General features: G+C 36.6%; 5 protein-coding genes across 6 annotated transcripts; 1 reads left to right on the top strand and 4 right to left on the bottom strand.

Annotated features, from left to right (window-relative positions):
- Positions 1-8,769: 8,769 nt before the first annotated feature.
- On the bottom strand, positions 8,770-10,753 carry HtrA2 (HTRA2-related serine protease). Of its 2 annotated transcripts, none has more exons than XM_023391712.2 (7): positions 10,295-10,753; positions 10,059-10,188; positions 9,864-9,950; positions 9,590-9,784; positions 9,379-9,529; positions 9,122-9,299; positions 8,770-9,050 (listed from the first exon to the last, which is right to left on the bottom strand). In XM_023391712.2, the coding sequence occupies exons 1-7, from the start codon at positions 10,693-10,695 to the stop codon at positions 8,888-8,890; spliced, it is 1,305 nt and encodes a 434-aa protein (XP_023247480.2). In that variant the 5' UTR covers positions 10,696-10,753; the 3' UTR covers positions 8,770-8,887. The 2 variants fall into 2 exon arrangements, with proteins under 2 accessions (XP_023247480.2, XP_089447314.1); XM_089591188.1 differs by having other exon boundaries at positions 10,065-10,188; positions 10,295-10,752.
- A 697-nt stretch (positions 10,754-11,450) lies between these two features.
- LOC106645593 (neurophysin 1-like) lies at positions 11,451-12,098 on the bottom strand. Its single transcript, XM_014361481.2, has 3 exons — positions 11,920-12,098; positions 11,646-11,850; positions 11,451-11,575 (listed from the first exon to the last, which is right to left on the bottom strand). The coding sequence occupies exons 1-3, from the start codon at positions 12,043-12,045 to the stop codon at positions 11,451-11,453; spliced, it is 456 nt and encodes a 151-aa protein (XP_014216967.1). The 5' UTR covers positions 12,046-12,098.
- A 288-nt stretch (positions 12,099-12,386) lies between these two features.
- LOC106645592 (rRNA N(6)-adenosine-methyltransferase ZCCHC4) lies at positions 12,387-14,913 on the bottom strand. Its single transcript, XM_014361480.2, has 5 exons — positions 14,758-14,913; positions 14,358-14,475; positions 13,739-14,283; positions 12,961-13,657; positions 12,387-12,901 (listed from the first exon to the last, which is right to left on the bottom strand). Exons 2-5 carry the CDS (start codon positions 14,434-14,436, stop codon positions 12,387-12,389), a joined length of 1,836 nt encoding a protein of 611 aa, XP_014216966.2. The 5' UTR covers positions 14,437-14,475; positions 14,758-14,913.
- Positions 14,914-15,303: 390 nt separating this feature from the next.
- LOC149374901 (uncharacterized) lies at positions 15,304-17,597 on the bottom strand. Its single transcript, XM_089591190.1, has 6 exons — positions 17,541-17,597; positions 17,002-17,170; positions 16,632-16,893; positions 16,273-16,389; positions 15,945-16,153; positions 15,304-15,507 (listed from the first exon to the last, which is right to left on the bottom strand). The coding sequence occupies exons 2-6, from the start codon at positions 17,152-17,154 to the stop codon at positions 15,448-15,450; spliced, it is 801 nt and encodes a 266-aa protein (XP_089447316.1). The 5' UTR covers positions 17,155-17,170; positions 17,541-17,597; the 3' UTR covers positions 15,304-15,447.
- A 647-nt stretch (positions 17,598-18,244) lies between these two features.
- On the top strand, positions 18,245-20,420 carry LOC106645598 (hexosaminidase D). Its single transcript, XM_014361489.2, has one exon. The coding sequence runs from the start codon at positions 18,537-18,539 to the stop codon at positions 20,268-20,270; it is 1,734 nt and encodes a 577-aa protein (XP_014216975.2). The 5' UTR covers positions 18,245-18,536; the 3' UTR covers positions 20,271-20,420.
- Positions 20,421-27,860: the final 7,440 nt, after the last annotated feature.

The following is a 27,860-nucleotide window of genomic DNA, read 5'->3' on the forward strand; positions in this document are numbered from 1 at the left end:
GGATCAGCGCCATCTAGCGTTTGGAATTTCTGAACTAAAAAGTGGCCCTAAACTTTTGAACCAGAGCTTCAGCACGTAGAGCTATTTAGTCAATTATAAACCAGCCGCAACTCATGACGAAGCTATAAAATAAAAAAACAACGATAAATGTGTTTTTGTCGGCAAGTTAACAATCTATTTTTTACCAAAAAATTGACCTCCTATGTGTTTATACTTTTAAAGATAAATTTTTGAGCATGACATAGATTTTTAGCTTGCCGCCAAAAACACATATATTGTTATTTTTTTATTTTATAGCTTTGTCATGAGTTGCGGCTGGTTTATAATTGATTAAATGTCTCTAACATAACAAGTAATAATTATTCGGATCAGCGCCATCTAGCGTTTGGAATTTCTAAACTAAAAAGTGGCCCTAAACTTTTGAACCAGAGCTTTAGCACGTAGAGCCATTTAGTCAATTATAAACCAGCCGCAACTCATGATGAAGCTATAAAATAAAAAAACAACGATAAATGTGTTTTTGTCGGCAAGTTAACAATCTATTTTTTACCAAAAAATTGACCTCCTATGTGTTTATACTTTTAAAGATAAATTTTTGAGCATGACATAGATTTTGAGCTTGCCGCCAAAAACACATGTATTGTTATTTTTTTATTTTATAGCTTTGTCATAAGTTGCGGCTGGTTTATAATTTATTAAATGGCTCCAATCCTGAATGCTCTGATTAAGAATTTTAGGAGCTACTTTTGGCCAAAAAATAAAGACCGCTAGATGGCGCTGATCCAAATAATTATTGCTATACTTACAGTAAAGTCACTTTATTAGTTATAAACCAGCCGCAACAAATTTTGTAGATATATAATAAAAAGTTAACATTTTTTGTGCTACTTGCGGCAAGTTTACAATTTATCTTTTACCTTAAAATCGACCTCCAGAACCATCAATATTCTACTTATAATATGCCATATGCTTATAAAATCGATAATATTTACAAAATTACAACACTCTTGACCTTTTACCATTAACTAATGAAAGAACAGCCCTTCAACCTTAGATTTCCAATAAACAGTTAACTTATATAATATGTACATAACAAAATTTGTGTTACAGAAATCGTAAATCACGATCAAATATACACGTAAATTAATCAGTCGAAAAGAGACAACTGAAGAAAAAAGGTCTTAAAAAGAAGCAGTCAGTAGTCACACGAAGAGTATCCTAGGAATGGAGCATCGGATCTCACTAATTGAAAAATACATTTATTACAGAGATGTAAATTTTAAGTGTTATAAGTAAACAAAGAACCCAACCTTCTCTGATCAAGTGAGATCCAATGCTCCATTCTTATATGAGACTTTTCGTGTGACTGTGCTTCTTTTTCAGGCCTTTTTTCTTCAGTTGTCTCTTTAATGGACTGATTAATTTGTGCTTACATAAGTTAATAATAAAAGGTCAAGAGTATTGTCATTTTGTAAATATTGTCGATTTTATGAGCCATACCTATTAGATAAGTAGAATGTTGATGGTTTTGGAGGTCGATTTTAAGGTAAAAGATAAATTGTAAACTTGCCGCAAGTAGCACAAAAAATGTTAAATTTTCATTATATATCTACAAAATTTGTTGCGGCTGGTTAATAACTATTAAAGTAACTTTACTGTAAGTATAGCAATAATTATTTGGATCAGCGCCATCTAGCGGTCTTTATTTTTTGGCCAAAAGTGGCTCCTAAAATTCTAAATCAGAGCATTCAGAATTAGAGCCATTTAATCAATTATAAACCAGCCGCAACTCATGACAAAGCTATAAAATAAAAAAATAACAATACATGTGTTTTTGGCGGCAAGCTAAAAATCTATCTCATGCTCAAAAATTTATCTTTAAAAGTATAAACACATAGGAGGTCAATTTTTTGGTAAAAAATAGATTATTAACTTGCCGCCAAAAACACATTTATCGTTGTTTTTTTATTTTATAGCTTCATCATGAGTTGCGGCTGGTTTATAATTGACTAAATGGCTTTACGCGCTAAAGCTCTGGTTAAAAAGTTTAGGGCCACTTTTTAGTTTAGAAATTCCAAACGCTAGATGGCACTGATCCGAATAATTATTACTTGTTATATTAGAGACATTTAATCAATTATAAACAAGCCGCAACTAATTTTATAAATAGATAATAAAAATTTTACGTGGTCTGGGCTGTTTGCGGCAAGTTTACAATCTATTTTTAACCCATAAGTCTACCTCCAAAATTATAGATATTCATATGGTTTAATAAAATCGACCATATGACATTACTAAGAAGTAATTACTTTAATTACTACACATAACTTCACGTACATCTTGGAGCAGTTCACATAGACATTTTTTGCTTATATCATTGTGAACGTTAATATTGAAAATGGGGTTCCACTGTTTCGCTAAACTCAAATTAAGTGAACAGACTGAACAGACCTATACCTACTGTGTTCTCTGTGGCCGTACCATATAACTTTTTTTCGCTTTGGGGGCCAGTGTTATAACATAGGCCAATGTACAGAAAAATAGTTACATGGTACGGTCCCTGTAACAGCCCTTGACCCAGTGTATATGGGACATACTGACATGCACCAATAACCCATGGGTGCATATGCAGTACAGCGTCACAAATCCACTCCAACCGCCTGCATCCCGGCACCCAGAGAGTATTAAATTTTAAGATCAATTAACCACATGTGTTGTTACTGTAACAAGTCAACATTAAACGTTACGTAAAAAAAGTTTTTCATAATAATTACAAAAGTCTTGACTGCCCCTTTAGTAACAAAACTAAAAATATTAGCATTTTTGTTAGCAACAAACCATGTTCTACAATAATGAAAATTTTTCTAAATATACTGACACGTGGAGAACATACCCCACTTAGTACAATATTACAAAACGGGAAACCGTCGAGATAACCTCTCTCTCTTTTGTACACTACAAAATGGGGAAACTTTACAGGGGTACTAGCGCGTGTAGAGCTTACCTCTCTCTTTCATACATTACTACAAAATTGGAAACTTTTCAGAGGTACTAGCGCGTGTAGAGCTTACCTCTCTCTCTTTTGTACAATACTACAAAATGGAAAACTTTTCTCGGTACTGGCGCGTGTAGAGCTTACCTCTCTCTCTTTTGTACAATACTATGAAACGGGAAACTTTTCAGGGGTACTAGCGCGTGTAGAGCTTACCTCTCTCTCTTTTCTACACTACAAAATGGAAAACTTTTCTCGGTACTGGCGCGTGTAGAGCTTACCTCTCTCTCTTTTGTACAATACTACAAAACGGGAAACTTTTCTGGGTACTGGCGCGTGTAGAGCTTACCTCTCTTTCTTTCTTACATTACTACAAAATGGAAAACTATTCGGGGGTACTGGCGCATGTAGAGCTAACCTCTCTCTCTTTCGTACATTACCACAAAACGGGAAACTTTTCTGGGTACTGGCGCGTGTAGAGCTTACCTCTCTTTCTTTCGTACATTACTACAAAATGGGAAACTTTTCTGGGTACTGGCGCGTGTAGAGCTTACCTCTCTCTCTTTTGTACAATACTACAAAACGGGAAACTTTTGTGGGTACTAACGCGTGTAGAGCTTACCTCTCTCTTTCGTACATTACCACAAAATGGAATACTTTTCGGGGTACTGGCGCGTGTAGAGCTTACCTCTCTCTCTTTTGTACAATACTATGAAACGGGAAACTTTTCAGGGGTACTAGCGCGTGTAGAGCTTACCTCTCTCTCTTTTGTACACTACAAAATGGAAAACTTTTCTTGGTACTGGCGCGTGTAGAGCTAACCTCTCTCTCTTTCGTACATTACCACAAAACGGGAAACTTTTTTGGGTACTGGCGCGTGTAGAGCTTACCTCTCTTTCTTTCGTACATTACTACAAAATGGGAAACTTTTCTGGGTACTGGCGCGTGTAGAGCTTACCTCTCTCTCTTTTGTACAATACTACAAAACGGGAAACTTTTCTGGGTACTAACGCGTGTAGAGCTTACCTCTCTCTTTCGTACATTACCACAAAATGGAATACTTTTCGGGGTACTGGCGCGTGTAGAGCTTACCTCTCTCTCTTTTGTACAATACTATGAAACGGGAAACTTTTCAGGGGTACTAGCGCGTGTAGAGCTTACCTCTCTCTCTTTTGTACACTACAAAATGGAAAACTTTTCTTGGTACTGGCGCGTGTAGAGCTTACCTCTCTCTCTTTTGTACAATACTACAAAACGGGAAACTTTTCTGGGTACTGGCGCGTGTAGAGCTTACCTCTCTTTCTTTCGTACATTACCACAAAATGGAAAACTATTCGGGAGTACTAGCGCGTGTAGAGCTTACCTCTCTCTCTTTTGTACACTACAAAATGGAATACTTTTCGGGGTACTAGCGCGAGTAGAGCTTACCTCTCTCTCTTTTGTACATTACTACAAAATGGGAAACTTTTCTGGGTACTGGCGCGTGTAGAGCTTACCTCTCTCTCTTTTGTACAATACTACAAAACGGGAAGCTTTTTAGGGGTACTGGCGCGTGTCGAGCTTACCTTTCTCTCTTTTGTACAATACTACAAAACGGGAAAATTTTTAGGGTACTAGCGCGTGTAGAGTTAACCTTCTCTTTTTGGTAGAATATACTTCACTGAGGAAAACTTTTACAAGATACACTGCCACGTGGAGAGCAGCCCTTCTCTCTTTAACCTTTTGTACCACGAATTCGTTACTTCGTCTCGGCATTAAAATGTGCACTACTCATAAGAGAAATTTACCGTCGTAGTTATGGAAAGAGCTGTTATCGCAGTTTTGAGCTCAGTTACTTGCTTTATCCAGTTCTATTCACTTCGATTTGTGGTGCTGTGAAGTTTAAGTAATAGTTTAGCTCTTAAAATTATTTCATTTTATCATCAAAGTGAATCTTTGTGTTAGCAAAAGTGTTCAACCTTCGTTGTTACAACACGATGGGCAATTCTGCGACTAAGGTAAATACAAGCCGTTTTCTTTCCACCGCTAGCTTTTTTAGGTTTTTTAACATTTTTCAAAAAATTACAATAATTGTATTTATGAGCATATTATATAGCTTACGAATTCTTATAGTATACATGTACGGGGACATTTATGTGTATTGTTAATATTTCTGTATAACTTTTAACGATTTTATGTGATTTTTCCAGTCTAGCAGCGGTATCAACAAGAAGGCTTATTTCAAACGTGAACATAAAGCGTTACACGTCGCAATTGAATGTGGTAACCACAAGGTACTAAAAGCACTTATAAAAGCTGGTTACGACGTCAACGCTGCAGATGAGGACGGGCGTACCCCTTTGATGACGAGTTTGATCCAAATTTGTTTAGGTAAGACAAATTAAGATTTTATATAATTTCAGTATAATATTTATTAACGTTGAATAGTACAATTATTTTATATGTACCTTACGTTAATTACAGATGGTAAAAAAGAATTAAAGAAGAAAGATCTTAAAATCCCTAAGATCTTAATGAAGTCTGGAGCAAAAGTCAAGATTGCGGACAAGAAAGGCATGACCAGCTTGCACTACGCAGCTTATATTTCATCACCAAAATTAATCAAATTGTTACTGAAACATAAAGGAGCTTCGTCGATCAATAAGCTGGACAGTTTTAATGCTAGTTCGTTACATTATGTGACGAGATCGATGAAACTACACTTTGTGAAAAACACGTTAAGTAAAAAGGTAATATTTTATTTTAATAAAAACTGTCATTCGTAATTTTTTATGCATCAAAATTTTATTTTAAAAAATTTCTTATCCTTGGAGTCGAATGGCAAGCCCAAGTTATTTGAGCCCACGTCCAAAAATCAGATGGAATGCATGAGACTACTCATCGCACGTAGAGCAGATGTGAATCACAAAAACAAGTGTGGCATAAGTGTATTTCACGATTTGCTAGTATATATCGGTGCCCTCCGGTGAATTTGGAAATTCAAAGTGATCAGTGATCCGTTGGGGGCGAAATGTAAGAAAATAAATAAATACAAGTAAAGTGTATTTAAATTTTCTGCGTTGATTTATTGATGCGCAACGTTTCGCTGACAATATGCGTCAGCCTCATCAGGCTACAAAATTAAAATTAAAAACACACAATGAGTGATCTGGAAGGCTCAAACACAAAAATACAATAAATTTATTGTAAATTGTTACCGCAGATACGCGAGAATTCGTAAGTTTGGTTGACTTACTCGTCACCTGTGTATTTCACGATGTTTTTGAAAATTCCAAATTATGGGAATTCATACAATATTTGCTGGATCAAGGATATGTGGTCGATTATCAAGACAAAAGGTTATTGAGAATAATGAAATTTGGACACTGTATGCCGAATATGGATATGTTGCTGAGACATACTGCCGCGTGTAAAAGTGCACCAAAAGGTGGGAAAAGAATCAAGCGATTTGATGCCACAAAGTTACACGAAGATTGTCAAAGTTATTATGAACAGTGTCTGATAGAAATTGAGTGTATGAAGAAATTTTTTAAGATTAAGGCAAAATTGTAAAATATTAATGGGTAATGCAAAAATTAGCAGTAAGACTCATAGATTATTTAAAATAGCCTCAGCTGTAGATATTCGCCAGTGTTTTCCAATTTACGGTGATTTTTTAATAAACAGATTGAAGAAAATTATGAAGAAATAAAAAATGAATAAATTACTATCTAAAATCTTATCAGCAAACAAGATAATTAATTTAATAAGGCGATAATTTAACTGTTTTGAATATTGTATCAAATAGTCAGAGCCAACAACCTTGCTCTGATTTAATTCACAATTAATTTAAGTTTAATACATTAGCCGTGCGTTTATAAAATTACATTTATAAGAATTTGTAAATATATATTAAATATAGATTTAGTTCTAAAAATAAAAATTATTAAAAAAAAATTTTGTATTATTTATTTATTCAAAAAATTTTTTTTACTATTATAACGATAATTACCATCTCTATTATTATGATTATACACCTAGCTAATAGAGCTACTTTTCCACACGACTCATCTGTCACACTGTCCCTTGACCCTCAGTAATCATTTTGATCGAAAAGAAAAGACTCGTCCCAAGTGGTGTACTGGGGCCGTACCATATAACTTTTTTTTGCTTCACGGGCCTATGTTCTAACATAGGCCAGTATACAGAAAAATAGTTATATGGTACGGACCCTGTCAGTCAACACATAGTTGCGACCATAGGCTTTTTTGCCTGATGGAAAAAGAGGTATAGGTCTGTTCAGTCTGTTCACTCAATTTGAGTTTAGCGGAACAGTGGAACCCCCTTTTCAATATGAACGTTCACAATGAAATAAGCAAAAAATGTCTATGTGAATTGGGATCTTAAGTACACCGTGCTCTCTTTACGAGAATGATAAAATCAGAGGCTGTAAAGTTACGTAGGTCGTGGTCTGGTGGTAACGCCGCTAATCGCTAATGCCATGTGTCAACTGCTAATGTTAGCGCAGAGGCCCGAACGTATATAACTATCACTGCATTAAAAAAAATTTTTTATCTCAATTTTATTAAATAAATTTTTTTAATGCAAATAAATTGGTTTTTTCGAATTTTTTCGTCGTTTATAAATATTTTACATTAAATAATATATTGTATACAATGTATGCAGAGGTGTAGGGGTGGAACATATAATGCATATGGGTAAATAGTTATAATCATGTTTCAAAATTTCCTCAAACGGTCTTGATAAACTTAATTCAGCCTAGTTCTTTTTTTTATTTCTTGATACCTATCATCTTAAGATGTAATTTTTTATTTGTTTTTTAGTTCTTTTATTCGTATCTTTTTCAATAAATTAATTTAATGTAGTTTTAGAATGTTTTATAATAGACAATCTCAAAAATCAGAAAATTTTTTATGAACAAAGCATTTTGATGAGGATTGACAAACCAGGTATTTATGTGGGCGTGAGATAAATAAACAGGCAAGTATAAAAATCAACTTGTAAATAATTTCTATTTGTTCAGAATTGCCTTAGTAGGTTTCGATAGTACAATAATTTTTTTGTTTTCGGATACCTACCACCGCTTCAAAAAAAATTTTGATTTAATTTTATTTTATTGCTTGATACATATCGCCACTGTATTTTTAAACTCTCTTCTCTCACAAGTATCCTCGAGATGTTTAATAAAATTAAATACGATAATGAGATATTTTTTCATCATTGGTAAAATTTTTTTTTCAAAAGTTCATTGTTAAAGGGCGAAGTAAATGCAGTAAAAGCGCTCAAAAAAACGACAGCCCATAAGCTTGTAGGTAAAAATTGTCAACAAATTTTCATCCAATTCTCATTGTTAATTCTGTAACCAATAGAACTCCCTTAATGCAAAAACAACGATTTCCGTTAAAAATTGACCAATAGAAATGAACAGATAGAAAAAAGAGACCCGCTTTGGCTGCAGCTATATTTTTTTACCTCAAATTTCATGATGGTGGATTGGTGGGCGGAACGTACAGGGAGGCGAGCCCCTATTAGTTTAAAAATAATGAAATACTTTGATTGTAATAACAGTTTATTTTCAAATTTATGCAAAATATTCTGTATCTAGACAACATTTTGTTGACGAAGACAATGCTTTCAACTATTACTTCACGAATGTTAAATAGATAATAAGAAACATTTTTTTTTTAAATAATTTTATATTATAGTTTACGAATAAGAATATAAAAACTTTTAAATACACTATATTATATATAATAAAACGAAAAAGATGTTTAAATTAAAAACTTTAATAAAACCTTGTGTGCGTTAAAATACAATGGCGTAAGAAAATAATACAAAATACGCGATGCCCACAAACACAAGTGTGCTCCAACAACCAATACTTATAAGCAAACATTAAACGTCTTCAGGTTGAATTTCCAGCTGCAAAACGATTCCGCTTCTCATCACCGTCACAGTCACCGAACCAGGCTGCTCCAACATTTTGTATATGTCGGACGATTCCTTTACGGGCTCAGCATTCACATGCGTGATAATATCACCTGGTTTCAAGCCTCCGCTGAAAAAATTTTACCGTCCAAATCATTATTCCTGTGAATTTTTTTTATTAAACATTTTTAAAAAACTCACGCATATGCTGGAGATCCAAACATCACCCTCCATATTAAAACACCGTGTCTTATGAGAGCTGGAACGTGTCCACCTTGTTGCTGCATGTCGCTTATAATATCAGGCGTAAGAGTCAACATCGTGATTCCCAAATATCTTCTTCTTGAATAATCACTGAATCCTCCAGTAGAAGATGTTCCTGCAAAATATACGTCTAGTAAGAATTGCAACCAAGCAAATTGCATGTGACAATTAAACAAGATAAACGTGAAAAAAACCTTTGTTTTTTCTACGATCTTCCGACTTTTTCAAAAAATCTTTTGCGTAATCTATTGGAATCGCAAAAGATATGCCAGCCGTAACTTTCATAGCATTGATGCCGATTGCTTCCCCATCCAAATTAACTAGTGGCCCTCCTGAATTACCAAACTACAAAAGAAGAGGAAAAAATTAAAACAAGAAAAAAATAAAAATCCTTGATACACGTACCGTGATCGCAGCGTCCGTTTGTATGTATTGCATGTGTTTGTTACGGAGCCCCAACTCTTCGCTCAGGCGATTGACGCTGCTCACTACGCCACTTGTAATGGTGTTGCTCAAAGCCAGCGGAGAACCTATGGCAACCACGAATTCTCCAGGCCTCAATTTTTCAGAAGAACCAAGTTTCATTACTGGGCAGTTTTTCTGCAAACAATCGACAAAATCATTAGTAAACATGACAACTGGAAAAAAAGAAATGAGCTAGTGCTTTAAATAGATTCACCTTATTTATACGGACTGTAGCCAGATCACTGTTGAAATCGACATCTTCCACGATCCCCGTGAAAGTACTTCCATCTTGAAGACGAACCTGGAAGAACACATTTTGTATCAGTAGATACCCGAGTGGATGATATTTAGAAAACAGGAATGAAGAGAAGGAAACATATAAGGATGGAGATTGGACGAGGGGACTTACATGTACCTTGACGGACGCGTTTGGCTTATTGATCACAACGTGGGCATTCGTCAAGATCAATCCGTCCTCTTCGACAATGAAGCCCGAGCCATTACTCGCAGTAGCCGGTTTGCCTGTAAAAAGGTCTATCCTATTTTTTTTTTTTTATTTTATTGAAAATCACTGTACTGCATACTCGGAATAAACTACAGCAACAACAACGTGACTGTTATCTATATACAAGAGCCCATTGTTACCTTTTGTTATCCTGGATCTCGATGTAAACAACAGCCGGCGCGCACAACGTCACTACGTCGGCAATAAAATTGTACTTGTCCCTGTTACTGGCAACGTTGTGTGGCAAACTTTTGGCAGAGACGAGGGGAAAAACGCTAAACCGCTCCCCGTTGTCGACATCCTTGGAATCATTGGAAAGACCGTAACAGTAGATACCCGATGCCAGGACACCCGCGCAGGTTAGGAAATACTGGCGGTAGGATTTATCGCTGTTGCTCCGCTCGCGAAACGTACTCGAGAAGTTTCTGAAGATTTTATTGCGCTCCTCGGGGAAAAGGAGGACTGACAGCTGGTGGCACTGGGCAAAGGGTTTTCTTCGCGATACTTTACGAACTGCTGTTTGCAACAGGGAGGCGGCCATTTTTTTTAAGGTTAACCGTCTGCAGCTCTCCCCATTTGTTAGTGCGTGATGTAATAATTTGAAGTGACAACAAAATGTATAATGTACTGGCGAGAGAACCTAACATATTTTCATACTCTAGATATTTTGAGATTCGTCAAGTGGTTTCCAACTTTTTCTTTGTTTTTGTTTTTTTTTCTGGCTTTAAATGCGACTCAATTTGAATTTCGCTCCTTCGCCCTGCTTCAGGTTTCCGCGAAATTCAAAAAAGCGGCACACAAGAAGATGTCACTTGTCACGTCACTTTTTTTTTTCCAGTTCTGCTGTTGTTGTTGCCGTTTTTGTTGTTGTTTTTAGCATTTTAATACGAAAGTTGGCGTTGATACTCGGAAAAAAAAATTAATGTATAAAAGATAATAGTGATAGAATAATGATACGCTTTTTCTTTAACTCCAAGTGTGTGTTTTCAACCATACAAAGAAGCAGTCGATAAAGTGGTTGCAACAAATAAAAATAAAAAACTGCGAGCTCGAAACATAGCCTGAGTTAAATCAAAGCCTGAATCGGTAAGTTTGATTGATTTTAATGATCATTTGCATGTCAAACAGTCGTTTTTCATGTACTCATACTTTTTATTCGTAATAAATTTAATACAAATATGATATACGCATCAATTTGTTTGATATCAATTAACTTACAATGAAGCACAATTATAAATATGTAATTGTTATCTAATATGGAATTGATTTACTTGTAACATAATTTGCAAAAGAAATTCATCTAAGAATGCGCTCATTCGCCCCGGCGTTTTCCAAGAGAAACGCACCAAACTCGGCACCGATCTTCCTATCGTTCCCACTCTCATCTACCAGTTTACATGCTGAGTCAGTGAAGCAAGATTCTAAAAATGTCAAAAGTCAACGATAGAAAGCTCGTTATTTTTCACACAATATTGTAAACTTTAATTATACCTTGAGAGCAGCAAATTCCATTGGCGGCGCACCTTCCGCTGTTCCCCTGGCACATGGCGAAGCCTGCCACGCAAGGCCTCGAGTACAAGCTTTCTTTCCTGCATCTGAGAGTTTCCAGGGTGCCAATGTGGCAACCCATGCTCGGGCCACAGCAGATGTGGGGCCCAAAGCAGCGTCCTTGCTCTTCGTGACCACAGGCTGGACACTGAGAAAAATTTTCCAAAATTATACGTAGCACTGCTTTCAATACATTTGTTTTTCAATGAAAACTTACTTCTCTTGCAATGTTTTCTAGCAAAAAAGTAGGATCTCCCCTTTTTCCACCCCTTGGGCAGTTTGTAATTAAACAAGAGTAAGCTACGGAAACTAGAGCCAAAAGGACCAGCGAAACTTTCAACATTGTAATGAAACTAATTTACACTTCGCAGAGCTAAGGGATGTGCTTGACGTGAGATGTCAACTCCTTCTGGCCGTCATCCCCTGGGTTCTCATCTATTTATACTCTTTTATTATTAGGAATTCAGATGGTTTTTCTATTATGAAGTACTTCTGAATGGGGCACTCACAGGATTATGGTAATACTCATCCATTGAATCTCATTACATATTCACCTTCTTATGGGGGGCATAAAGGACATGACCAACATGAAGTAAATAAATTTACATTATTGTAGAAAACTTTCTTTTATTTGTTAAAGCTTTTTTATTATCATACAAAAAATTGAAAAACAAAATTTTACAATTAGTTTATGATCAACTTTTTCTTATGTTTTGATATTTTACTTTTCAACAGATTTTTATTTTTCTTACTCTCTGGTGCATCAAAATTTTCAATGCCAGACGCGATTATCTCGGCCACTTTTTTCTTTTTTTTCAGAGCTGACTTCATCTTCTTTCCCACGTTGCTTTTTAATCCAACTGTGCTATTTCCGGGACTCCCTCCTACAGTGTCAGAATTCATTCTGGATTTGAGAATCTTGGAAATTTTCTCTTTCTTTTTATTCAATTTAACAATGGGTGCTATTTTTTTAATAATTCTTTCATTGATCACATTAGCAGCCTCCTCTTTGACTTTCTTTGCCTTGCTTTTTTTATTATTCTCCACTGTCGTCTCCAAGGCCTCTAAAGTCTTCAAAGATTCGAGTTTTTTCTTCTTAGCCATGATATCTTTCTCGACTTTTTTTTTTTGCTTCTTTTCCTTCAAGTTCGTCACCAATTTTTTCAAATTTTTTCCAGGACACTCCTTTCCCGTGTGACCTGAAAAATGATACAAATCGTTGAATTAATACACTCACCACCTTGCAATCTTGTCTCACCTTTCTCATTGCACTCGAAGCAACTTCCAATTTTCGGTTTTTGTCCACAAGTGTGACTAGGCAACGAGCACCTGTCGCACTGTTTGCAATGCTTCCAAGTGGGTTTGACACAACGCTCGCACAGCTTGCAGTGCCTGTACCGCCGACCATCCTTAGACGTGCAACTGCGGCAAATTTTGCAGTGCTTGTTTTCTGCAGCTACCCACCGATCGCATCTCTTGCAGTACTTGTATCCATCCGATTCTGGCAGCTTGACGAGATTCATCGGGACGTTCGTAAATAAACGGACTGGTGATCCTTGCTGTCCACTGTTACCTTTGGACGTGAACAGTGGATGATTGTTGTACGCAACTTTGTAATCCGTCATTTTTAAATCTCTTAAACCTCCACTAACGCTCGGTGGATTTGATTTTTCTTTCATTATGGATTCAGTGAAGTAAGGGAACACGAAAAAAATTTTCAACTCGTTTTTAACATCGGTGATCTTGTTCAATTTTTTGTGCAGATCACTGATAAGTTTGATGGTTTGTGACATTGGTTCAATACGTCCTCCAAAAGGTGGATCGCACACCAAGTACATGTCCTTGCCTCCATCCTGGGTAAGGAAATCTTTGAATACACCCTCCGAATCATCATGGAAAAAGTGGTGATTGAACAAATTGTACCAGCAATAATTTAGGGGACCAAAAAAATTGTGCTGCAAAACATATTCGATTAAAATCAACGTTAAACATTATCATGGTAGTTTGGATGATATTTATACAAATTTCCAACTTACGAATCTACCATCAAAATCCAGCAGTAAACTGGACATGTTATCCCCCAAATGATTAGTTATGTGTTCATGAATTCTTGGTGCTCCGATGCACAAAACATTTTTAGCGTTCAAATCACTTAAGAAGCCAACAATATCCTTCACAGCTTTTTCAGAAAACAAATATTGAGCTTCTTTTTTTGAGTTCCCCAATGGTTTCAATAGTTCCGTGGGGTGTGTCATCTGGCGATCCGACAAACATTCCGTTATCTGATGATCGGGGTGCTTTGGCTTGTCAGTGGTAAGTACCAGCTTCTCGCACGTGTGACAATACGCTCTGTTGGTCGGATTTTTGCTCATCAACTGATTGTAGAAAATAAACAGTTTGGCATGGTTGTAGGAAGCAGCGTATTTTTTCTTCTCTTGCTCCCAGGCGTGCTTTTCGTACTTGCTGGGCTCTTTATCGTATTCGAGGTAAAATGTGCATAGCTTTCTGTCCCTGCACGCAGAGCAGGTGTAAAATTTTTTCTCCTCACCTTCGTTTTCCCTTCCGAAAAGTAAGGCAGGTCCTGCGATAAAATTACTCGCCCATCAATATCATTTTGTAATTTTACATATAGATACTCATCTTAAAGATATTTACCATGAATGCATTCAGGATGGTCTTTCAAATTGCCCCAGTAGCAAACTAAATTACCTGGGGGTGATGGATTGTCCTTCATTTTTTTAATTACCTGTAGCTGGTTCTCCTCAACGGTATCCTTGTTAAACAAAACAACTTGTAAATAAATGGTTACCTTATACTTCAAGTATTCGTTTAACCTCGAAGAAGAGCAAACCAAAATTACAATTCGGATGTGCGTATGATCCGACGTACATTTTCTAATTTTTCATTTGAACTCATTTTTATTAAATGGTCAATATTAACAAAATGTGTTCCAAATGAAATTCAAGCACTTGCTTTGGATAACGGCAACTCTACTTCTATGTGTAAGTTTAGATGTGTACATTTAAGCCCGCAAAAATAGTACAAATATACTTACGTATGCTGAAATATCTAATTTTTCGTTATAATAATACACTTCAGGAAAAGTAAATTTCAACACTTTTTATTTATCAACAAAATCCACATAAACCAGAAACTTTGAAAGTTATAGGTAAATAAGGGCAGACGACGACACACGTGCTCCAGTATATGTGATGATATTTAGTTATCACGCAGAGGTCGCCCGAGTATCAGTCCCATGTAAGTTCCACATAAGTCCCATTAGTCCCAAATTAACCCGTTAGTCCGTTACCATTAGTGTCTCTAGACTCAAAACGGCCCCTACGACTGGGACAATGGGTACAATGCGCTACTCTTTTTTTCATCACCAGTTAACTGTTAACATTACCACAAACAAAATTTGTAATTTTCAATAGTGTGGAGAAACAGATATACTTTAACTAAGTCTCCAAACTTTGGCGTACAATTGTCAGTTTAATAATTATTTATTAATTATACCGAAGTATTTTTTTTTGCTCATTGATGGAATAAACAAATAAACGGATCGAATTTGTAAAACTATCCAGAATATTGGCGAATGTATTTGAAGTTTTTATGAAATACAAAATTCATGTCTTGGATAAACTATTTAGCAAAAATTACAAAAATATTTCTAATATCGTACATAATTAAATAACTTAATCTATTGTAATAAAGCGTGATGACATATATATTATGTTACTCATGGCTAGATGCTTTCAAAGTTTTTCAAATGCATACGTATAACTCTCTTGGATTTCAACCTCGTCTGAAAAATAAAAATCTTTAATTTAATTTGGTGCAAAATTCGTTCATAATAAAAAAAAAGTAAAAAGATTTTTTTGTTTATTTGTAATCACCCAAGTTTTTTGATGGAAAAAATTGATCGTTTATACAAAAAAGTTTTCTCATTAAAAAAACATTTACTTGAATAACCATCCATAGGATTTGGAGCTAAATTTCCAAAATTTTTATTCAGATTTTACAAATTCAGGTAGGATATTTTTTGAGTAATTGTTCAAGACGCCAAGAAAAGTCTTTGGGTTTTTAAAAACAGGAACATTTACTTATGTTTTAAATAAGTTTTTTCCAATAAATATAGATTTTTTAAACCCATCAAGTATCATTTTTTTGTATGAAGTCAAGTTTGTTTCATCAATAAATATAGATTTTTCAAACAAAGTAATAAAAAATAGTTGACTGTACCTTTTTTATTACCGCTTGCAATTGATTTTCTAATCTCCTGATTCTTTTTTGAACTTGACATAACGCGACTTTATATTTCAACCGAATTCTCTCTGAAGATTTGTACATTTTTTCTAGTTTTATGAGTCTCAGCATTATACTTTGAATAGATACTTCTTCATCTTGACCCTTAGATAAATTACACGTTTTTGCGACATCACAAAATTCATCTAAAAAATAATCAATACAAAGATACAGTTTTGTGGATTCTTCACATTATTTTACAATTTTTTTAATTTCTACAGATTTTTATTATTTTGGTACTGTTATTTTAAAATAGTAAACTCACCTTTTTGAGCAAAACTACTAACATTTTCATCACAAATACTGGAATCTTTACAAGGCATACTTATTTCTGTCTTTGGAGTTTGTGGTTTAATTAATTCATGTGACCCAATAGATTTTGCTAAAAATAATTTCAGAAGTAAAAAATAGGATTTACCTAGCTCTTACTTATTTTCTGGTATGTTTCCAAATCATGAATAAAGATTTACATGTAAATATTATTTTTTATCAAAATAGACAAATTCTATGACCTTTTTTTAGTAGCATTCACAGGACCACGAAAGATGTGTAATACAATGAATTAAAATATACCAGTGAGTATAAAATAAAAAAAAAACTAAAAGAGAAAATATTTAATTTTACCACCGCTTGTTTCCTCTGCAACTGCAATATTCATGTCTATCACACTTGATGCACTTGGTTTACTTATGTTGTCTTTGTTGTTATTGTTATGTATATCCGGAGCATTGGCAATGCTGGTCAAAGTGATGGAAATCACGTTTGCTGGATGCACCTCGTACTCATTGACTTCTTGTGAATAATTAAAAATAGTCGGGACTGCTGAGCTCTTGAGTCGGCGTTTTCCATCGCGAGTCTTTTCCCACATGTTGTCTTCAAAATGTGCCTGAAAAAACATTGTAAAATTGTTCACTTTAACTAAATTAATTTGCACTGGACGTAAGCGAAAAATACACAATACGTTATCATTAATAAGTATACAATTGACAAGTACTTCGCACAAACAGCAGTTAGGCCCAGGTTCCCAATTTGGTCGATTCAAATATTTTAACCACATTTCTCGTCTTTTTTTATTCCATGGTATCCGACACATCTGATAACCCTTTACCAACGAATTTGTGCAGTATTTTGCACTACAACCCGGCATAGCTGCTACTCTGAAACTATATATAAAAACGTTACATCTTAAATGTCATCTTCAAATGCTGAGTTGTTATTTATTTATTTATTCATTGAAACTTCAAGGATAATGAGCCCAATTACATGGTAATAAAAGAAAATGTAAGTGGAAAGTTATGTAAAAAGCTAAAAAATATTTAGACATTCATGATATGATTACAAGACATAAACAAAAAACAAGAAGCAAAGATTATACTTTGATTACTATTATAATGAAGTAAACTGTCATTTACTTATGATGTATTGTAATGAATAAATAATACGATGTATTTAATTTGTACATTTGTAAACATTGGAAGTTACAGCTTTAGTTTTATATTACAATATCGATGATATATTGCCATCATCACTTACTTCTTTCAATGAATTCGAATATTGTCTGCTCACTGTTTTTCTGATTTTTTATACAAATAAAATAAATACTTAAACTTTTAATAACTGTCTCTTGTCAAGAGACTCTTGAGAGTTTGTTTACATCGGTCGTGTTGTTTTCGTTTGAGATTTTTGACACACATTAATGACGGAACAAAATCATGGCGTTTGACAAATTGACGGGCAACTGCCACATAGAGACAGTCACAATACTGAACATTTAAAATCTGTAACTTGAGCGATATTTAACAGAGTTAGAGAACAATTTGTTCTGAGGAGCTATAAGAAGTTTTTTGTCACTTCAAATCACTCAAGGATTCTTTTAAGTTTTTCTCATTTTCTTTGCTCATCATTGCACTTGAATTATAATGGAAATTCGAGGGTGAAATAATGGAAAAACCTAATCTGCTATACAGAATATATCAACAATTGTCCCGTTCTATCAACGAAATGAGAAAAGAATCCAAATAAGTTTTTCCATTCGATTCATCAATTTTTACCAATTGATCACTCGCGAATTCAAATGTTCAATGTGACCGCCACGACTCGCCAGCCAATCTAAATCCATCTCTGTTCTCGCCTGCAGGAAGCGTCTGCTAGTTTAGCTCTTTTTTGTAATATATATAGAAGTGCATCGCATTGATTATCAATATCGTTGTTATAATATACATAACGATGAATCAAACAATACCTTATTTACCAGATAATAAAGTCTGACATTGATTTCAACGAAAATAACAACACCAGCGTTCCAAAGTCAACTATACGATTGTGCTCTCTCTCTGCAGTGCATGTATATGATCTGCTTGTGTTTTGATCTTATCTCCGGATATTGCAGCGTGCAGTGTGCTTAAAAATGTAGCTCCTATTTATGTAATTAGACCGACCCGAGTGTGGAAGCATCATTGATCTTCCAGGTACATTTTTTTTTTTTTATCTTCCCACAATGCTGTGATGTGCCCGTGACGGACCATTGAGATGACGCGGTTAAAGGGCCGAGCTCAGGTGTCCATAGTGTTGATGGTGGTGTTTGCTCTGTTGATCATCGTCTACCACATGCTCAGCAGCGAAGTCGAGGATGCGTCTTCCGCCAAGCTCCGTCCCTATGCCAAGCTCCAGGAGGACGATGGCTACCACACTGACAACCCAAGAAGCCCGCAGAGCCAGAAGCTCGAGGCGCAGTGGAGTAAGTCCAGAGGCCGTGGGATAGGGGAATTGGACAACAGCGATGTCGATCAGGGCTCGTATCAGAGAAATTCCCTCTACAAGGGACACAAGGTCGTCCACTTGGATCTGAAGGGCGCCCCGCCTCTGGTCAGTTACTACAAGTACCTATTTCCAATGCTGAAAAAGTTGGGGGCCACAGGAATACTCCTGGAGTACGAGGACATGTTCCCCTTTAAGGGCGATCTGGCAGACGTGAGTGCTGGAAACTGTTACTCCAAGCAAGACGTAATGACGATCCAGGACCTTGCCAAGGAGAACGACCTGTTCATCATACCGCTGATACAGACCTTTGGCCACATGGAGTTCATACTGAAGCTGAAAAAGTACATCGAGTACCGGGAAGTCCAACGCTACCCACAGGTAGTCTGTCCGACCTACAACAAAACCCTGCCTCTGATTTACAACGTTGTGGACCAAGTGGTGGCCATGCACCCTAAAATCCGATATCTGCACATTGGCTCGGACGAGGTCTACCAGCTCGGCGAGTGCAACAGGTGCCTCGAGACCATGGCTAAGAAGCAATGGTCTAGGAGACAGCTCTTCCTGAACCACGTGCGGACGGTCGCGTCCTACGTGAAGAGCAAGTATCCCCGTGTCAAGATCCTCACGTGGGACGATGAGTTCCGAGATATCGAGCCCCAGGAGATCATAGATCAGGGCCTGAACGAACTCGTGGAGCCGGTGGTCTGGAAGTACACGACAGACCCGATCTCCAGCCTGCCGGACCAGCTCTGGGACAACTACGCGAGCGTCTGGCCCTCCGTCTGGGTGGCGACGGCCTTCAAAGGCGCCACAGCACCGGATCGGTACTACACGGACATCGCCCACCACATGGAGAACCACCAGCGCTGGCTCGAGATAATAGCCCGGCACTCGGACCGGATCCACTTTCGCGGGGTAATGCTCACCGGGTGGCAGAGGTACGACCACTTTGGCGTGCTGTGCGAACTCTTGCCCGCGGCTCTGCCCTCGCTGGCCGTGAACCTCGCGGTCCTCCAGGCCCCGGACTACGCGAGCTTTACTGCCGACGTTCCGCGCCGGGTGACCGAGGCCCTAGGCTGCGAGGGCACCATCACCCTGAGTCTCCCGGAGCCCCAGTACGGCTGGACCAAGTGCACTTACCTTGGGGCATCCGTCTACTCGGCCGCGCTCCGGTTGCACGCTCTCTGCCAGGAGATCGCCCGCATGGAGCAGGACAGCACTTTTCGAGGCTGGCTGAAGCCGTACAACTTGAGGCACGGGTTCTCAAGCCCCAGCCACGTGGAGAGGGCCCTCGCCGAGCTGGACAGGTACAAGATGGAGCTCGTTTACATCGAGAAGGAGATAAGGAACGCTATCGCGGAGGGGGTCTATGGCAACGACACGGTTCAGGAGTGGCTGGAGACGTACCTGGAGCCGGTCAACGAGAAGGTCATGGCTCTGTGGAGCGCGAGAGAGAGGATACTCGAGCGGGACTCGTGGCAGAGGAGGCCTCTCGAGTTTTAACTTCGTTGAGGCTGTAGCTGTCAGATGGGTAGTGTGTAATATATGATCTCTTTTTTGGGCCGAATCAGTGACGGGAAGAGACACAAAATCAGGAGATTATTAACTGGTTCGGTGCAGAAAAGAGCGTCGATTTAGGGAGAGTAGAGCTAGTCAGTTTGGTTTTTTTTTTTTTTTTTCTTTTATTGTAACTATCGTTGTGCAAGGTAATTGAAAAACTTGTAGGCACGAAAATTTGTTTTTACCGTCCAGTGTAAAATAGCGTGATCAATCGTTGTTAGACAAAAAAATAAATCAAAATTACGTATAGTCTTGAAGAGGCTCCAAAATCATGTACATACCGCACGATTGTTCGTTGTACCGATGGATGTTCAAAGGATCCATATTAGACAGCATAGATATTGTAGAAGCTAACTACGTTTCTTAGATGACAATGAACTTACAATTCGGATGAGTTTGATAGGAAGCACGTTAATTATACAAAGATGATAACGGTCGGATCTGCGAAGCTAAAATATATTGTCACTTTGTAAGTATACGTAACGTCAATTATGGAACTTGGAGTATTAAATTTTTACATTACAAAGTTATACTCATGTATTGATAATTTTGTTTTTTTTTTCTAATTATTGACGTTTGAAAGACACAAAATATGAGTGAGACACTGTTAAATTTTAGAAATTTTTTAATAACATTACTGTAGCGAGACGTACAGTGTTGATTATATTTACAAATATGGATGTAACGATTCAGGCACACTCACGTATATAATACTCAGTTGTACAATTACACAAAGTACTGGATTCGTTCAAGACTGCGTTGCCATCCTAGTACTTCCATTGAAATATGTAAAATCATTTATATATATACTTATCGTTTGCTCTCTGTCATTGTGAAAACTTGAAAATAAATGCATATATTGAAGTTGTTTTGACGAAACTCTAAAGACAATCGAGTTGTCTTACTTTGACTCTCTTTTTTGTACTTTTAGTGATTACATTGTACGCATTACAAACATTCACCCTCATTGTAAGGTACACCGTAGGCGTTCAAATTTATAAATATAAAATGTTTCATTCGATGATAATACGTTAACTAATTTATTATTATTTTCATTAACATTATTTACGTTGCTTGACCTTGCTTTTTAAGCACGCTCAAAAGGGCCTTATTTTACTTTTTTATTTAAAACAAAAATTACTTGTTAAACATAAATTTTAACATGAAATAAAAAAAATATTTAATCTGAGATGTAGACGTACGTAAAGAATTCTCCCGTTACTTTTTACTTTTCAGGGTACCCAAAAGTGCCAAATTTAAATTTCAAGCTACACCTTTTTAATAATATTTTTTTCATTGTTGGTAACTTATATAGTAAATAAAATTCCATGAACACACGATTTTGGTCTTTACGCATTTTTTTCGGCGTTAAATGTAAAAGAATATCAATTTTCGCTAAAACAATGGACGTAGTTTTATCTTTCGGACTAATTAACGTATAAATGTCCGTACAAAAAATAGGCAAACCATCTTTTCCACCATTATCGAGGTCACTCTTAACAATATTATGATTAGTTCTTACAGCAATTTTTAATTGAAGTAGGTAGTTATACTTTTGAGATCTTCATTATTTTTTTCAAGTACATATTTTTTATTTTGATGTATTGTTGAAAATTATTTCAATTTAACCAGTGCAACTTTTTACTGTTTAAAACACTACTTTAATTTAGAATCCAAAACACATGCAAAACTTCTATTTCTTAACATATTTTTCCGTGTAGTTAAATTTGGCTATAATTTTTGTAGAAATTAAATTTTAAGTTAAACTTGCAAAAACTATATCGAATCAATAACCCTTAACGAACTACTCAAAATTTCCTTCTAAGACCCCATTTACACACTTTATTTGTGGAAAACTGGTGTTTTTAAATTTTATTTTGCTAAAATATAGTAATAAACAACATATTAGCAAAATGTAAGTTGTACCGAGAGAACGACCTTAAATATGGTAGGAAAGATATTTTACCTATTCTTTATACGGAAATTTTTACGTTAATTAGTCTAAAAGATGAAAATACGTCCAGTGTTTTTACAAAAATCGATATTATTTTACTTTATACTTATGAAAGTAAAGATTAATCAAAAAACTTATCAATCAAATTTTTGTAAGACATGGGTAATTTACATGAAATAAAGTGAAAAACAAAGTTTATTTATGTAAAAAATACGAAATTATAATTTTATTTGACAATAAAATCAAGTACATAATTTGCGTTAAGTGACATTAGTATTTACAAACTTTAACAACGTAAGAAATACATCCAATATGGACATAGACTTAAGAAATTAATTAAACATTATTTACAAGTTACTATGATGCTATAATACAAGTTGTATGATTTTTTTGTCTTTATTTGTTTAAACGCTGTACACTCTTACTACAAAATCACAATAAACTTAAAATTAACATCGTATGAAAAAGCTATATATTTGTTCACTTAAACATGTACGTCACTCAATAAAGCTTAATACAAAATGTCTGACGACATCTTTCGGTCAAAATAACAGGTAAAAAAACAAGGTCCATAAAACAAATCGACTAGATTTTATGGTTTTTCATATTAATACCTCCCTTAGCCTGAGGGTTTCTTTGTTACACTAGTCACTCATTGGCAAGTAAATTCAACAGCCCGATTATTCGCTGAAAGTTGACTTTTTATCATAATTACATTCTTTGACTGTTTTTCTTCCTTGACCTCAACTCTATTCATAAACACTTAGTCCCATGGATAAGAGCACAAGAAAAAAGAAAAAAAATAGTCCTGATGCGTGTCCCTTGCTGCAGCCGCATCCAAAACCAGACGTAACTTTCTTCGTCAACGACGAATCTCAAGTGTCTAGTCACGATAGGCACCTAGGGTTACGCTGTCGGACGATAAGGAGGTTGAGATGGCAGCAGTGGTCAGTTCGTGCCTACCCTAAAAGTTAAGGTGGACTGGCTTCGAGTGTCGGCGTCGTGGAGGTAGGGGTGGCGGCGTCTCCGGCCACATTTGCTTGTGCTCGCCATCCTTATTCTCACCGATTATACTACTGTTGTCGCTGCCGTTGTCTCTTTTGCCAAAGTTGTGTAGCCTGTCGTCCTGCTGTGCCGACCTCTTGTAGTCCACTATGATGTCCGTGAATTTTATAATCCTCCACCGGTACAGGACCTCCTCCTTGGGGTTCTCGGCTTTTTCTTTCACGGCCTCTTGAAATTTGACAGCCGAGTCTTCGGAGCCTATCGGAAATTCGGGGATTCCGCAATCCGACAGCGACAGCCCAGAATCCGTGAACAAAGACATGTAATCCTTGTGCAAAGGTTCCGTCAAACAGAGGTTGTCCAGAGAAATCCCATCAACTACTATAAAACAAGAGATAATACGATTAAAACCAAATTTTGTAGTGTGAAGTCTTTGGTGGCTCTCAAGAAATGTTTGGTGCTCACAGTGTAGGCTGTCGGTGCTGTCCTCGGCTCCGCTGTCGCTTGGGTTGGCGTCGTAAAGCAGGTCAACTTCTTCGCCGAACAGGACCTCGCAGTGCCTGATGAGCATCTCCGCGAGGACAGGAATCGCTCGGCTCTGGTTGACCGAAGGACTCTTGGACCAGAGCAGACTCGGCCCACAGCACACGCCTAGGTTACTCGCGCACATGAGGTTGTGCTTCGAACGCCGGGCTATGTGGTGCAACACGCGGATCAGATGTGACAGCAGCGTGTAGTTTGCTTTTGGCAGACGGTCTAAAATGCTGCGAACCAAACGAACTATAAATAAATGGATAATCATACATGATGAGGTAGCTCCATTGTGGTTAAAATATCACGGGTCATACCTTTTGATCGTCTTGAGCGGGTCCGGAGACTCGAGGCTGGCCATCCATAGGGAGAAGAGGTGAGAGGTGAGGAGGGGGTCGGGCAGGGATCTTAGAAAATCTTTGAGTAAGGCAGCCACTGCGAATACGGAGGCGTCCTCGAGACAGCTAGTGTCGCCCGAGGACTCGATCTGGTCCCTGAGCTCCCGAACGACCCTCAGGTTGGCGGATTTGCGGAATATACCTTGGGTGGAGGGGCCCTTGGCGAGGAGCTGCTGCAGCATGACGAGGACCGGCTTTGGTAGGCCGTTCTCGTCGAGCCGTGCCAGGTTGACGCCAAAGACGCGAAAACTCGGAAAAGGAGATCTTCGCAGGCGGCCCCATATCCAGGATTTGTGCGACTTGGCGTTACCATTGACCGACGCTAGATTTCGCGAGTTGGTTCGCTTGTACTTTTCGAACTCGGCCAGCCTCTGATCCTGGAAGGCAAAACGTTAAAGGTTTTGGTTAGTCGTTACTTTTTGATTGTGTAATAAGGGAACAATTATATTTCTATAAGTAGATCAAAAACCTTCAATCAGTACTTGTGTCAGAAAAACATTATTTATTTGACTGCTCTTTTTGCGAGAAAAATCGCGAACGTGGGACTAACATTTTATATGGCGAACAATGACAGAAAAATCATTTTCTAAGGAGGTGCAACTTGTGGAAAAAGAAAGGAAAATTTAGTGCTCTGGATAAAGAAGATTACTAATAACCCTCAACTAAATTAAAATTCCATTATAATCTAATTTGCACAGTAGACAAACATGTAGACTCTCTACACTGTGCGTGTGTCAAGAATTTATTTAAAATTAATGAGACATCGTGTCCCGTGTTTAACAGATTATTTTGTTGCCTGCCCGTAATTATGTACGTAAATAATAAATGCACTGCTAGAATAAATTAACACGGACTCAACTCTTAATATTTTCAAGCAGAAAATTTAATTTGTGCGTATATGTAAGAGATGGAAAGAAAAAGGGCTTTTCCTGGCGCCCCGAAACTGTAATCAGCAAAATTTCAAATGTAAAATGCGTCACGCACACGAGCAGGGAAATTCGACTTTCTCTTTTACCTTTTCTTTGCTGCAAGTACACGAAGCGCCTATCGTTCGGTCCCGAGAAAAAGATTAGATTTCATCGCGCCGGTTTCCTCGACTTGAAATGATGTTTATCTTCGATTTCTCTATGAGAAAATCGCACATGCGCCGAATTCAATGAATTGTTTGTACACGCGCGAGAAAAAAAGCAATGCTGTACTTACATTGGTGTGAGATTTTCGCTTCAATTAGCGTAATAGAACAGCGAAGAACGAAAAAGGGTGCAGGAAACAAAAATGAAGAGCATAAGCACCGATGGCTCGAAAATCGGACTTGACACTACATCGGAGAGCGAGTAAGTACGAAAAGGCAAAAATTCTTTTCATATTTTTAATAACTTACTAGGCTTACCTTAGTACTCGGCTGGTTATCATTTGGTCCGCGCCGAAGGGACCGGAAAGACGCCCTAGTCTTCCTGCACCAGTTGGAAAAAGCCCTCTTCATTTTTCACTCGACGGTCAACTTCGGTATCACTACTATCCACAATTCTTCGGTTCACAATGAGAGCAGCAACCACTAGTGGACACTCGAGCACTTCAGGAGAGAGTAACTGAGGACTGACGGAGGGCGGTCTCATTGCACTCTCGAATATCCCCACACTGTGCACTTATGAGTTTACAGCGTTTTATTATTGGCCCGAACGCAATTAGTCTTCAGTAGAAAAGGACAGTAGCAGGATTGTTTGTGTGATGATTGGTACATGACTACATGACTAAGTGTACACGAGCATATCTTAGGTAGCGCCGCCAATACTGGAGCTCGGCACTAAATTTGCTAATAATGAAGCACTCGGTCTTACGGGGACGGTTTTGTTTTCATTAAGTTTTTATTATCCTTTTGTGTGGTAATTTATGGAGCCGGTATTTTTCACAAGACATTGGAATAGTTAATTGGTAAAAAATTATAAAGAGAAAATAGATGGGCACAAGAACAAAAAAATAAGAGTACGGAAGCTCCTCAAGTAAATAAGACGTATTAGCTATGCCTAAATATTTATGCCAATATATTTTTTCATACAAATTATGGCGCAATGTTGAATTTCTTTAAAAATTACTTCTAAATTTTATTATACGAGAGAGTACGTTGAGAAATAAAAGTTTTGAATTTTTTTCTTTTAAAATAATTTTATTAATACATATGACAACAGTTTGATTAAATTATGAAGCAATTATTAGCTCAAGTAGTTATATTTTTGAGATCTTGATTATTTATTTCAAGCACATTTTTTTTATTTTAATTTGTGGATAAAAATCATTTTAATTCAACCAGTGCAATTTTTACTGTTCAAAACATTACTTTAATTTGGAATCCAAAACTTATGCAGAACTTTCATTTCTTAACATATTTTTTCGTATAATTAAATTTTGCTATAATTTTTGTAGAAATTAAATTTTTCACCATAAAGTGTATGAAAAATTTTTCTTACAAGTTTTACTTGCAAAAACAATATCGAAACTTAACCAGCTAATCTTAGTTTAATCCTAAGACCTTATTCACACACTTTACAATTGAGAAATAATATCAAGTATCCAAAAAATGCCAAAAATCCGAAAAGAAATAGGAAAATTGGTGTTTTTTAATTTTGTTTTGCAAAATATGGTAACAAACGGGACATTAGAAAAATTTAAACTGCACCATTGAAAATAGCGACCTCAAAAAAAGTAGAAAAGATGGTTTGCCTATTTTTTGAACGGACATTTATACGTTAATTAGTCTGAAAGATGAAAGTACGTCTAATTTTTCAACGAAAATTGATTTTATTTTACTTTCAATGCTGAAAAAAATAAGCAAAGACCTGAATTACGTGTTCTTGGAAATTTTTGTAATATTAAATTACCATACCAATGAAAAAAAAAGAAAATTATTAAAGAGATGTAGCTTGAAATCTAAATTTGGCTTTTTTGGGTACCCTGAAAAGTGAAAAATGAGCGGACAATGCCTCATATGTACCTCTACATTGTTTTGAACACATGTTGATTTTTCTCAAGAGATTTACATGATTTTTGATATTACTGGAGAGAGCACGTGACCGATTTTGCTGCCGGAAGATTTGGTTTGAAATGATGAATCGTTGACTGCTTTTTGTTCGGTTTTCTCTTGATTGCCTTGCGATTCTTCGTTATCGGCACGTCGACCGTGTCGCCGATTTCCGCGGTAATGATTGGTCTGTGGAAATCTTGATCGATTTTCGTGAGTCGTACGCCCAAGATTTTCGATGCCAGGGTCACCAGTGATAATGACACCTAAAAATGGTTACATGTTTTATTAGCCAATTGTGAAAATACACGAGTGATAATCAATTTGCAATGTTTTTAATAATTTTTTTTAACTCAGGAGATTTTCTTACATTACTCTTTTTTTGAGTTGAAATTAAAGTTTTACTTGTTCTACTTTACGTTTTACTCATTTATTTGGCAAAAGGTCATTTTATATATTCTTATTAAAGTTTTCCTTAAATTAATTACTTAGAAATGTGTCATCAAACTTGGGTTTGGCTAAAATTGAAGGCTATTTTGTAATCTTCAGCAGATTTGGAGTTGTGCGTGAGCATATAATATTATAAATCAATAAAAATGATCCAAAAATGTAGCTGACGATAAGTAACC

Source organism: Copidosoma floridanum, unplaced genomic scaffold (genome assembly GCF_036245765.1).
Source record: "Copidosoma floridanum isolate Cflo_tuat_1 unplaced genomic scaffold, Cflo_Japanese_pri ptg000013l, whole genome shotgun sequence".
Classification (NCBI taxonomy): Eukaryota; Metazoa; Arthropoda; class Insecta; order Hymenoptera; family Encyrtidae; genus Copidosoma; species Copidosoma floridanum.